Source organism: Microdochium trichocladiopsis, assembly GCF_020744255.1.
Source record: "Microdochium trichocladiopsis strain MPI-CAGE-CH-0230 chromosome Unknown B0I36scaffold_3, whole genome shotgun sequence".
Classification (NCBI taxonomy): Eukaryota; Fungi; Ascomycota; class Sordariomycetes; order Xylariales; family Microdochiaceae; genus Microdochium; species Microdochium trichocladiopsis.
Window position 1 is genome coordinate 2,228,486 of NW_025763546.1, and position 11,100 is coordinate 2,239,585.

Genomic DNA, 11,100 nt, shown 5'->3' on the forward strand with positions numbered 1-11,100 from the left:
GCTCCACCACAACGACCTGTTTCTTCTGCCCTACGCTTGAACTGGGCCTCGTTCAGCCCGGACTCCGCATCCCGCATCCTCCAGCAGCAGCATCGTTTTTCAGCTTCGCACCGTCCACTTTTCCCCCGACCAACCTTCTTCACCCTTCGGCCCCGTGTCAAGTATCCACAACATCTTTATCAGCCAGCACTCTGCTCGACCCTCGGATGTCTTACTACAATCAGCAGCCCTACCCAGGTGGCCAATACGGCCAGCCACCTCCTCCTCAGCAAGGCCACTATCCTCCTCCCGCTGGCACATACCCCCCGCCAGGCCAATACCCTCCTCAGCAGGGCCAATATCCGCCTCAAGGGCAGTATCCTCCTCCCGGGCAGTATCCGCCTCCGCAACAAGGACATTACCCACCTCCTGCTGGCGGGCAGTATCACCAGCCGCCTCCGCCCCAACAGGGCCACTATCCTCCGCCAGCTGGCCAGTACCCTCCGCCTGCCGGCCAGTACCCCCCGCCAGGACAGTATCCTCCGCCTCAACAGCAGCCGTACGGTGCTCCTCCGCCGCATCAACAATACGGTGCTCCCCCTCCAGGCCAATACGGTGCTCCTCCGCCAGGGCCACCTCCCCAGCACGGCTACGGGGCGCCACCACCACAACATGGCGGCCCTCCGGCGCCGGCCAGCCTCGGATATGGGCCACCTCAGATCATCCAGTGGGACGCCACGCCTGACGCGCAGGCCCTCCGAAATGCGATGAAGGGCTTTGGAACTGACGAGAAGACCCTGATCCGTGTACTGTCGACCAAGGACCCTCTTCAGATCGAGGCCATCCAAGCTGCGTTCACACGCAATTTTGGCCGCAACCTGATCAAGGATATCGAATCGGAGACTCGTGGCGAGTTTGAGAAGGGTCTGGTCGCGCTTTGTCGGGGACCTCTGATGCATGATGTGTACCTGCTGCGCGAGGCGCTCAAGGGGCCCGGCACGAACGAGGCTGTCCTCAACGATGTCTTGCTCGGCCGGTCGAACGCCGACATGGCGGCAATCAAGAGCGCCTACGCAAGAGAGTTCCGTGCTTCACTCGAGAGCGATGTCAAGGGCGACCTCAGCTTCAAGACGGAAGAACACTTCATGATCGTCCTCGCAGGGAACAGGATAGAGGAGAGCACGCCGATAAACCAGCAGGCCATCGAGCAGGAAGTAAAGGACCTGCATCGCGCGACCGCGGGCCAGATGGGCACGGACGAGATGCTGGTCTGCTCGATCCTGAGCACGCGAAGCAACGCGCAGATCCAGGCCATCAACCGCACGTACGAGCAGAGGTTCCGGAAGAAGTTTGAGGATGTTATCCGCAGTGTAAGTCCAGAATTTCCGGATGCTTCAGCATACATCGAAACAAGACACTGACACCCCCAAAGGAATTCAGTGGCCACATGAAGGACGCCCTGCTGTTCCAGCTCCGATCAGCAACTGACAGGGAACGCAATGCGGCGATATTGCTGGAGGAGTCCATGGCAGGAATGGGCACCAAGGATACCCTTCTCGTTTCCAGGGTCGTCCGTTACCACTGGGACAAGGTGTTTATGGCTGGCGTTAAGAATAAGTATCGGATGCTGTATGGCAAGGCTCTTGGGGCTCGCATCAAGGGCGAGACAAGCGGGGACTATGAGCGGCTCATGCTCGCTTGCATTGGGGAGTTCTAAGTGTGGAAGTATGGTGTTACGTTGTGTGCTCCGCAAGGGCGAACGTGGCAGCTTTCTGAAAACACCACGGGCCGGATGTGACTGCACTACAGATACATAATTTCAAAGCAGAACAGCCATGCAAGATGATGCGCGTGGTTTAAATACTATCGCAAGAGCGGGTTCATTGTGAATGACAGCCTAACAGAAAAACTTGACAATCCAAAGAAAAACCATTGCCGGACTGAATCGAGATATTGTCATGTAATGCTCACACGTGACCAGAAGGGATAACTGGCAATGTCATCATTGTGATTCAATTCTCGTTCCGGGATAATCCAACGACAATCCTGCCTTCGCAACCGCTCCAAGCCGAATCTTGGTCTGGCGACATTCGCGCGAAAATACTGAGAAGCGGCTGCGTGCTTTCAGCAGCGGGCCACCCAGTCATGGTATAGTCGGGGAATCCGATGCTGGTAAATTCGTGATGTGGAGCTGAAGCAGGTCGTCGTATATCTCACCGCCAGACATCGCTCGATAAGACGTCCAAGGAGGCGAATAGGTTGGGGGCGGTGTCTCGCAGGTCATCCGAGATCGCGAGCCGCGCCACGAAGGTACACCGGTGCTCAAGACCTCCAGGCTCCTCCGGCTTGTGGAAGGCGCCACTGTGCAACAACAGCCCGCCCCCCTGTGGAGTCTTGCCCCTGCAGTGCAGCGCGGCACCTTTAAAAGTACCCATCCATCTCCCTCGCACGGCTGAGGACCAGCCCGCCTCGTCTTCCTTTAACTTCAACATCCCATTGACTTTTCACCACAGCGCGATTTGCATTTCCCGTCCAGCGGCTCGATGGTGGCGAGTGCGGGTATTCAGCTGCGGTAGGCATTGACTCCAAAACCGCAGGTGCCCCATCCATGACGACCCTGACTCACGTATGGAAGAAACCGCGCTCCAGTTGCTAACACGGCTTTTTGTAGTGCTGCTCTTTTCTGATAATCCACATTCACAGTCACGTATGATGACGAGCATATATAAAGCATAGCTATGACATCTCCCTAGCCCCAATTCAAAGAGTCATGGGATTTCTTGCCGCAACCCTTCACCTCTAGCTGAGACTCTACTCGCCATGGCTGCCAAACACTCCGGGCCGGTCGAGGTCCTGCTCGAACCTATTACTTCCCTATATAACATGCCAGCCATGCCCCATCCTCTCCTCAGTGGCGTACCGAGCACCACCGAAGGTTACGCCCTCATAGGGGCTCTACTGCCGGCAGGTATCGCGATAGCATGCATCATTCTTCACCTTGCACGGCTGGCACTACCTAAGGGTCCACGATGGACCCGCCGCTTCGCAAAAGAGCCGATTTCACGGCAACCGCGCAGCTGGTCAAGATGGGCGGTCAGCCTCCTCGGTTTATCAGCCATTGGGTTGGCTCTTTCTATCCTCGATATCGCCACGAGGTCGTCTTTTCAACCAATCTGGAGCTGCGAACCCCTTCCCTGGCTTCTGGCTCTTCTGCTCATCCTGGCTGCACGGCCCGGGAAGACCCCAAAGACTTTACTTGTCATATTCGCTACAGTTCTGGTCTGCGATAGTTTATCAGTCCTGCTCAGGTACAGCAAGGTGAAACATGTCCACATCTTTTTCATCGCCTGTCTTGTCACAGACTGCGTGACCATAGCGGTCATTTTCTGCATGCCCATGAGGCATCCGGCGTTAGCGAAAGACGGCGTAGCCAAACCATTCGAATCACCCGACTCGCGACTAAGGAGTCCCGAAGATGACTTGACCCTCTGGCAATTCATGACGGTCACTTGGATATCGCCATTGATGAGCCGTGGCTATCATCACACCCTCGAAGACGAGAACGTCTGGCAACTGCCCTACGACTTCCAGCACGAACGGCTGCATCTGCTGTTCAGAGAACTCCAAGGCTCAATCCTTCGTCGCCTGCTTACGGCCAATGTGCTCGACCTCATCACAACTGTCTGCCTTGGTATACTCGAATCTTTGGCGAATTTGTCTACCCCAGTCCTCTTGCAGCAGCTTCTCCAGTCCATCGCGAAGGGAAGCTCTCATCGACACGAGTCGTTTCTTTTCGCTCTGGCAATCCTTGTTATGCGTCTCGTTTCGACACAGTGTGCTATCTTGTCCTTGTGGTTTTCCCGCCGTGCATATGAGAGGTCACGGGGAGAAATGCTCACCATGGTCTACGCCAAGACCCTCACGCGCAAGTCAAAGGGCGGACACATTGAAGAGAAGCCTCAAGAGTCTGCGGATGATGCCAACACTACCACTTGTCCCGGTGGACGCAGAGCTAATAACAGTGGCAATCAGCACTTCCATGACAAAGTCATATGCTCTCTGCATCAGAGAATCCTCTCCTGGCTTCCTTTTCTCAAACAAAAGTCGAAGGCGGCAGTACCCAAAGACCAGCCGGCAACTATGGGCAAAATCCTCAATCTCATGCGAGGAGACGTCTACGAGGTATCGCAGCGTTTCTGGGACTTCCCCTCGATTATCACCAAGCCACTTCAGCTCTGTTTTGCTGTTTATCTCCTGTGGCAATTGATTGGTGCTTCAGTTCTGCTTGGCATTGCTTGGATTGTAATCATTCAACTGCTCAATGCTGGAATTGTCCGGATACTGCTGGCCATGTCGAAAAGTCGGCGCAAGGCCACCGACGAGCGTCTCCAAGCCACGACCCAGTTTGTCGAGGCGATTCGCCATCTTCGCTGGTATGACTGGCAGGACAAGTGGCTAGACAGCATCATGGAGGCTCGAAAGAAGGAACTTCACATACGCCTGAAGTCAAGTCTCTGGAGCATGGGCATCACTGCAACCAATCTCGCAGCTGGAGCACTGTTTCCGGTGTTCAGTTTCTTCGCCTATACTTATATTGCGGGCCGTCCACTGCGCATAGATATCGCCTTTCCTGCCTTGGCATTGTTCCAGATGCTGGAGTCTTCGATGAAGGAGGTGCCACAGCTCATCATGGTGTGGCTGGATGCATCTGTGGCTATGGGCCGCCTTGAGAAGTTCATGCAGGAGCCAGACAAGGATGAACCTGTTACCGACGATACCTCGGCCACTATAGAGTTTCACGACACAACACTGGCGTGGCCCGGAAGCAACATCGTTGTCCTCAGACACCTCAATCTGTGCTTCCAACCTGGTCTCAACGTCGTGTGCGGCAGAGTCGGATGCGGCAAGACTGCCCTGCTTGAGGGCATCCTTGGCGAGCTCGACCAGACTGCGGGCCACAGTGTGCTCCCGAATGAGATGGTAGGATACTGCGCTCAAGCGCCGTGGTTGCAGAACATGAGCATCAGGGATAACATCCTCTTCAACTTTCCCTACGACCCGGTGCGCTACAGGCAGGTCATTGATGCTTGCGCGCTTACTCCAGACCTTGCCACTTTTAAGCACGGCGACTTATCTGCAATTGGAGAGAACGGAATTGGCCTCTCAGGAGGGCAGAAAGCCCGCGTGGCTTTGGCCCGGGCCGTCTACAGCAATGCGCGCGTCTTGCTACTCGACGATCCGCTGGCCCCTCTAGATCATAATACCGCCGAGTCAATTATCCGCAAACTCTTCTGTGGACCTCTGATGCAGGATCGGACCGTCGTGCTGGTTACTCATCGGGTAGATTTGTGCACCCATCTCGCTGATCAAGTCGTCGAGATCATCGATGGTGAAGCGAGAGTTCTCGAATCTAGTGAGATCGAGCGCGAGGCTGAAATCCTAGCTCGAGAGCAGGGTAAAGAAAACACGGCGGGTGTTGAAGAAGGATCCCACGTCGCCAGCGGAGAAGACACCAACGCTGCGGTGCCGGACAAGTTCATTGAGGACGAGCATCGCGCGTCAGGAGGCGTCGTTGCACGAGTATATTGGACATACATCAAGGCCGGCAAGCTTCGATGGTGGACGGTTGTCCTTGCGCTCTTCGTGCTTTGGCGATTGGTACTTCTCCTCAACCAATGGTTTCTGAAGGCATGGGGCGAGGCATATTCCGAGGCAGAGGCTTTCAAGAACCTGGCCATCTCCGTGACTGGTCCAGGCGACGACCTTTTCAAGAATCTGCCTCGACCAGATGATGATGTTCGACCGTGGCTCATGTGGTACCTTGTCATTGGCATTGCTGACACCGCTCTGTTCACGTTGTCGCAGTGTGGCTTTCTCATCATCATGTTCGTGGCTGCCCGGGATCTCTTCTCCCGTGTGCTTCAGAAAGTCTGTCGCGCCAATTTTCGCTTCTACGATGTCACCCCTGTAGGACGCCTCATGAACCGTTTGACGTCGGACATAGGCATGATTGACGGCGGCATTGCTTATCCGTTGCAGTTGGTTGCACTGAACATCCTGTCGTGGGGTTCTTGCATGTTGGTTATTGCTCTCGCCACACCGATATTCTTTGCTTTTGCGATGGCCATGACCGTGTTCTTCCTCCTCATCTTCAAACGCTACTTGCCAACATCTCAAAGTCTACGCCGTCTCGAGATGGCGTCACTGAGCCCACTCATGTCCAACTTTGGCATATTGGTGGATGGGCTTGCAACAATCAGGGCATTCAAGGCCCAGCCGCACTTTCAAAGCCGCAACATCGAAGTGACGGACACTTTCCAGAAGATGGACCATTTCTACTGGAGCGTGCAGGCTTGGCTCCAATACAGGTTCGACGCACTGTCTGCGATATCGACGTTCAGCCTAACTGCTCTAGCTTTGTACCAAGGCCTCTCGCCGGGTATGACTGCCTTTGTGCTCACCACAGCTGCGCAGTTCGTCACTGCCACACATTCGCTCTGCAGGATGTACGGACAGTTGCAGATGGACTTTGTATCAGTCGAGCGCGTGGTTGAGCTTCTTGACCTGGACGAAGAACCAAGTGGAGATGTCAGGCCGCCCGCAGTCTGGCCCGCCAACACGGACAGCATCACCTTCAACCATGTCACCCTCAAGTACGCACCGCATTTGGATCCTTCGTTGTCGGATGTGTCCTTCAGTATCCCCGGCGGGTCAACCTGTGCAATCCTTGGCCGAACTGGATCCGGCAAGTCGACATTAGCACTCGCGCTGCTGGCAACGATGCGACCCGAGTCTGGAAGCATCATTGTGGGTGACATCGACCTGGCCAAGCTTGACGTTCATGCTTGGCGCCAGAGAATCAGCTTCGTTGCCCAAGATCCTGTCCTCTTCCCGGGAACACTGCGTAAGAACATCGATCCACTTCAGGAACACTCTGATGAAGAGTGTCTGGCAGTCCTGCATCGCGTGCTCGGCGAGGAGTGGACACTCGAATCAGCAGTCGATGCTGGCGGCAAGAACCTGAGCCAAGGTCAGCGACAACTCGTTGGCATTGGACGCGCCGTGCTTCGCCGCAGTCCTGTTGTCGTACTCGATGAGGCGACAGCAAGTATCGACATGAAGACGGCGGCCGCAATATACGACGTCCTCCACGAGGAGTTGAGGCACAGCACCGTCATCACCATCGCCCACCGCCTCGAGGCCGTCAAGGACGCAGACTATTTCGTGAGACTCGATGCAGGCCGTGTGGTTGAGGCAGGACCCATAGAGGTCAGTGGAGAGTCTGCTGCGGCATCGTGATTATATTTCACCGGGGCTCCAAGATGGTGCCGGTCGTGGTGTGAAAACAAGGGAATGCTAAAGCACCATGCTCATCCTGGAGTTGAGGTCACGTCACGGTTGTTGCTGCTCTTCAATATATTGGTCCCCTAGCGTTCATCCACAGTATTGCCCTTGTCCCGTCGTTGTGCGAAAGTGTACAGAATACAATGGCAATGACAATGGAAGGGCTCGTAGAACTTGCACCTGATTAACGGGCCTCGAGGTCACGACGTCGCGAGCCACCAGCGTAACAAATCTAGGCTCTGGCGAGCCAGAACATTATAGCTCTCTGCGGGCACACCTGAAGTTGAGACAAATTCGACTCGCGCATGAGTATGCCATGGTCAAGCTTAGCAATGCTTGTTCAGTGATGTGTATGGTCGTCCAATAACAGTGCATGCTGGTGGATCAATGCGTCGCAAGTGCCACCTCGTGGGTCGAGCCTGCCCGGACGGATCAAAGGTGTTCCAGGTTAGTATAATAACTAACTGCCTCGGCCTAAAGAGGGATAGTTATTTATCGTGACCAGGCGAGATGATTGGCTGTTGCAGATATATACCCCACTATACTTTATCACTTTTTATTTAACTCTGCGCTCTTGTCCAATACTTTTACCTTTTTGGAAAAACGATGCTCCATTCCACTTTCGCATGCCTTTTGCAGCGCGACTCCACGCGACGCCGTATCGACGCCACCACCAACGGCCGCACGGTGAGCAGCTGAGGTCCGAGTTCGCCATGCAGTTCTGGACATGACTTGCTAACCTGCCCGTAGCTGCCTGAGAGTCATCTGCTGCAGTGAGGCAATTGCGACGAAATATCTTTTGCCACCCGTGCCCTGCTGTAATTTACTTGGTTGCTGCGCGTGTGCATGCCTCACTTGCTAGATGTGGATGCGTGCCTGCCGTGTTAGACGACAGACCACACCTTCTCGGCAGCACCGCACCGAGTTGTGCACGCATCAACACTATCATCCATTCCGGTACACGCGTTGCATGCCCATCCGCTTCTGAAGCAGTGTTCGGGTGAAGCCCATCAGCAGTCTTTGGGTGTTGTTTCGTCCAGTTGTCACCCCAAGATCCATGCCGTCCTTGGTGCGCGAGGTCGTTAGCCGTCACCTACAATGCCGCCCGCCCTGCCCTCGCCGACCGACGGCAACCCGCCGCCGGTGGCATACATGTCCAAATACCGCCTGGACTCGCAAGAGAGGCCTCCAAGTTACAGGCCTCCGGCAGACTTTCCCTCTCCGAACCAGAATCACCAGGCCGATCCCACGTTTCACAGACATAGAGATCTGGTCGACTCCAGCATCCAGGAGGCCAAGCCCGAGGCCGTGCGTACTGCTGTCCGTCGCAATTGGCAAAAGACGCTGATGGGGTCGGCCTGGCACGAGGCCTTCATAGTACGTTGCGGCTCCCTGATTCACGAGCGAGGCATGGCATCCAGGCTAACCACGCATACAGCTCAATATCTTGATCACAACCACAAGCGAGGATGTCGTGGCCAAAACCGTCAAGCAGCTTGCCCACCTCATTGCTCCAGGCTCGGCTAGGCACCTCATACCTCAGTTCCATGCGCCGGACTTCGACGCACTCGCCGACGACATCCTAAACAGATGTAGCGATCAGTTCCTGGACAAGGCCCTCGAACGGCGCCTCCAGACCATCGGTCCAAAGGCCTTGATCAATGCCCTTGCCAGAGCCGAGCGTCTTGGCTACGAGAAGGGCGACATCCTAGACGAGAGTTCCGAAAGGATCATTGGTGGTATGCCGCGGCCGCCGTTGCCCTTGCCACCCAAACAACATCAACAGCCACCACCACCTCCGCCCCCTCACCCAAACTCAGCCGTGCCGCCGGCACCGTATGTTCCCCAGCCGCAAGGCATGAACACGTTCCGTTGTACCCAATGCGGCGACATATTCGATGATATAGGCGTGTACAACCACGTGAGTCTCCGGATTGTGACTGCTTTGCTTCCAAGCGGAGAGCTAACGAGAAACAGCATGTCGCAAACCGCATGTGTAGAGCGCGACCGGTCGACAATCAGGGTGCCAAGTATGTGTGTCCATACTGCAACGCAGGCTTCAAGACCAAAGGTGGACTCAACTATGTGCGTTGATTAGACGTCTCTTTGGCAGGACAAGACTGATCTTCCTCTCTAGCATGAGCTTAACAAGGTGTGCGGTCCCTCGAAACAGGCCTCATTGCCGCCAGCACAACCATCTACCCCCGTACCAGTACCACCAGGCCCTGTGTTCAACCACTACACAGGCCCCAACCTTCCCACCCCGACTCCTGCATTTGCGCCACCACCAACAGCGGTGCATGCAGCCAGCACGCCTCCGTCTTCGTCCGACCCGTACGCCCATCTGACCCCTCAAGCCCGTGCCAGGATGAACGAAGAAATCAGACAGGCCGAGTTGACATTTGCACCACGAATCAAAGAGGCCGAAGCAATCACAAACCCTGCTGAGCGGAAAACCAGGCTTGCAAATCTGAACAATAGCTTCAGCACGAGACAAAGCGTGATCCGCAAGAGATATGGCGTCAGGCTTCGTATCCGACGGACACGAGCCGAGATCGAGGCGCAAAACGCTCGTATGGGGATTAGCAATACCACGAGCGAGACCGATGACCCGCCGTCTCACAAGAGACAGCGTGTCGACGGCGTAAACACCGCGTCCGCGTCACCTTTGCCGTCCAGTGGCCCGCCCATACCCCGAGTCGCTACTGCGGATATATCTGCGGGCTTAGGGGGCACAGCGGCCACGCCAGCGACGATGGACCCTACGCGTGGATTCACCAGCGTAAATAGAGCCCAGCCCCCGCCGCAAACAAGCAACAGCCTATCGTCGCTGCAGCAGAAAGGCTATCGTGTCTCATCACATCTGGGGCAGAGTTCACCAGAAAGAGTCGCATCAGATCTTGGTGCCACGGGGAATCCGATTTCACTGAGTGACTCCGCGGGCACGTCCGGGTCCGAATCGGAATCAGGGGACTCGGGCGATGACGAGATACCTGCCATAATGCCAACTGGCAGAGCGACGGGAAGATGATTTGCGAGAGACGGTCGAAAAGATCCCGAGCGTAGCGTTGATGTCAAACCCGGGGGAGTTTTACTGAGCACATGTACCCAACGACGGCTTGCGTCTGATTTTGCTAGCTCGCATAGACTTGCTGGCTAACATAGACCTTGTTATTAATACATAGGTGCTCCTAAATCGAGCAGGGAAAAATCTGCATAATGAACTCGACCCCTCAATGGCTCTGGCAAGCTTCTATGAAATGCCAAGGCGGAACATCCAAGATGGCCACAAGCAAGTGCACCCAGGATCGAATTTGAGCGCAAGGTCACTGACTCCGCAACGACAAAATCATGAGTCATGGGGATCTGCATGGCCGATATTGCGCGTGCTACAATGGCTCTTGTGATAACCAGTACGCAGTTCTGTTCACTCACGACCTTGCACTCCCTACTGACAACAGTCACAATACATAGCTATGGCCAGCCGAAATATCCAGGAAGACGACGCTTAGTGTGGACTCGGATGCATTGTGTTTTGGTGATCTTTTCATTCATGGCCTGTTCTAGCTTCAATCCGTAACCCCAGCGCCTCGTGGTTTTGGTATCACAACAAAAGAAATAAGAAGAAAAAAAAATAGAAAAGAGGCCTCTGATGGCATGTGATGGACCTCATTGTGCCCCTCAAGAGATAGGTAAAGGAAGCCGCTCGATGGTGATGGTGATGATGATGGTTAGAAGAACAGAAAACGAAGAAGCATAATGTTGAGCACGTTAGCC

General features: G+C 55.1%; 4 protein-coding genes across 4 annotated transcripts; all 4 read left to right on the top strand.

The window, feature by feature from the left end:
• Positions 1–206: 206 nt before the first annotated feature.
• Positions 207–1,696, top strand: B0I36DRAFT_347050 (uncharacterized protein; the record flags this gene model as incomplete). The annotated part of the gene is made up of 2 exons (XM_046156528.1): positions 207–1,349; positions 1,412–1,696. 2 exons carry the CDS (start codon positions 207–209, stop codon positions 1,694–1,696), a joined length of 1,428 nt encoding a protein of 475 aa, XP_046015339.1.
• A 739-nt stretch (positions 1,697–2,435) lies between these two features.
• On the top strand, positions 2,436–3,445 carry B0I36DRAFT_421176 (uncharacterized protein; the record flags this gene model as incomplete). The annotated part of the gene is made up of 2 exons (XM_046162176.1): positions 2,436–2,551; positions 2,651–3,445. A coding segment is annotated over exon 2 (645 nt), but the record flags the coding sequence as incomplete, so codon positions are not given.
• A 1,218-nt stretch (positions 3,446–4,663) lies between these two features.
• B0I36DRAFT_317954 (P-loop containing nucleoside triphosphate hydrolase protein) lies at positions 4,664–7,751 on the top strand. The gene has a single exon (XM_046153225.1). It carries the CDS (start codon positions 4,669–4,671, stop codon positions 7,276–7,278), a length of 2,610 nt encoding a protein of 869 aa, XP_046015341.1. The 5' UTR covers positions 4,664–4,668; the 3' UTR covers positions 7,279–7,751.
• A 510-nt stretch (positions 7,752–8,261) lies between these two features.
• On the top strand, positions 8,262–10,426 carry B0I36DRAFT_90081 (uncharacterized protein). Its single transcript, XM_046163550.1, has 4 exons — positions 8,262–8,700; positions 8,762–9,244; positions 9,301–9,408; positions 9,461–10,426. Exons 1-4 carry the CDS (start codon positions 8,422–8,424, stop codon positions 10,352–10,354), a joined length of 1,764 nt encoding a protein of 587 aa, XP_046015342.1. The 5' UTR covers positions 8,262–8,421; the 3' UTR covers positions 10,355–10,426.
• The last annotated feature ends 674 nt before the right edge of the window (positions 10,427–11,100 follow it).

Excerpts from the sequence above, each read along its gene's own strand:
- B0I36DRAFT_317954 (XM_046153225.1), top strand. The coding sequence starts at position 4,669 with ATGGTGTGGCTGGATGCATCTGTGGCTATGGGCCGCCTTGAGAAGTTC.
- B0I36DRAFT_90081 (XM_046163550.1), top strand. The coding sequence starts at position 8,422 with ATGCCGCCCGCCCTGCCCTCGCCGACCGACGGCAACCCGCCGCCGGTG. Across the intron at positions 9,245-9,300 it reads ATATAGGCGTGTACAACCAC|CATGTCGCAAACCGCATGTG; the intron begins GTGAGTCTCCGG and ends AACGAGAAACAG. Across the intron at positions 9,409-9,460 it reads CCAAAGGTGGACTCAACTAT|CATGAGCTTAACAAGGTGTG; the intron begins GTGCGTTGATTA and ends CTTCCTCTCTAG.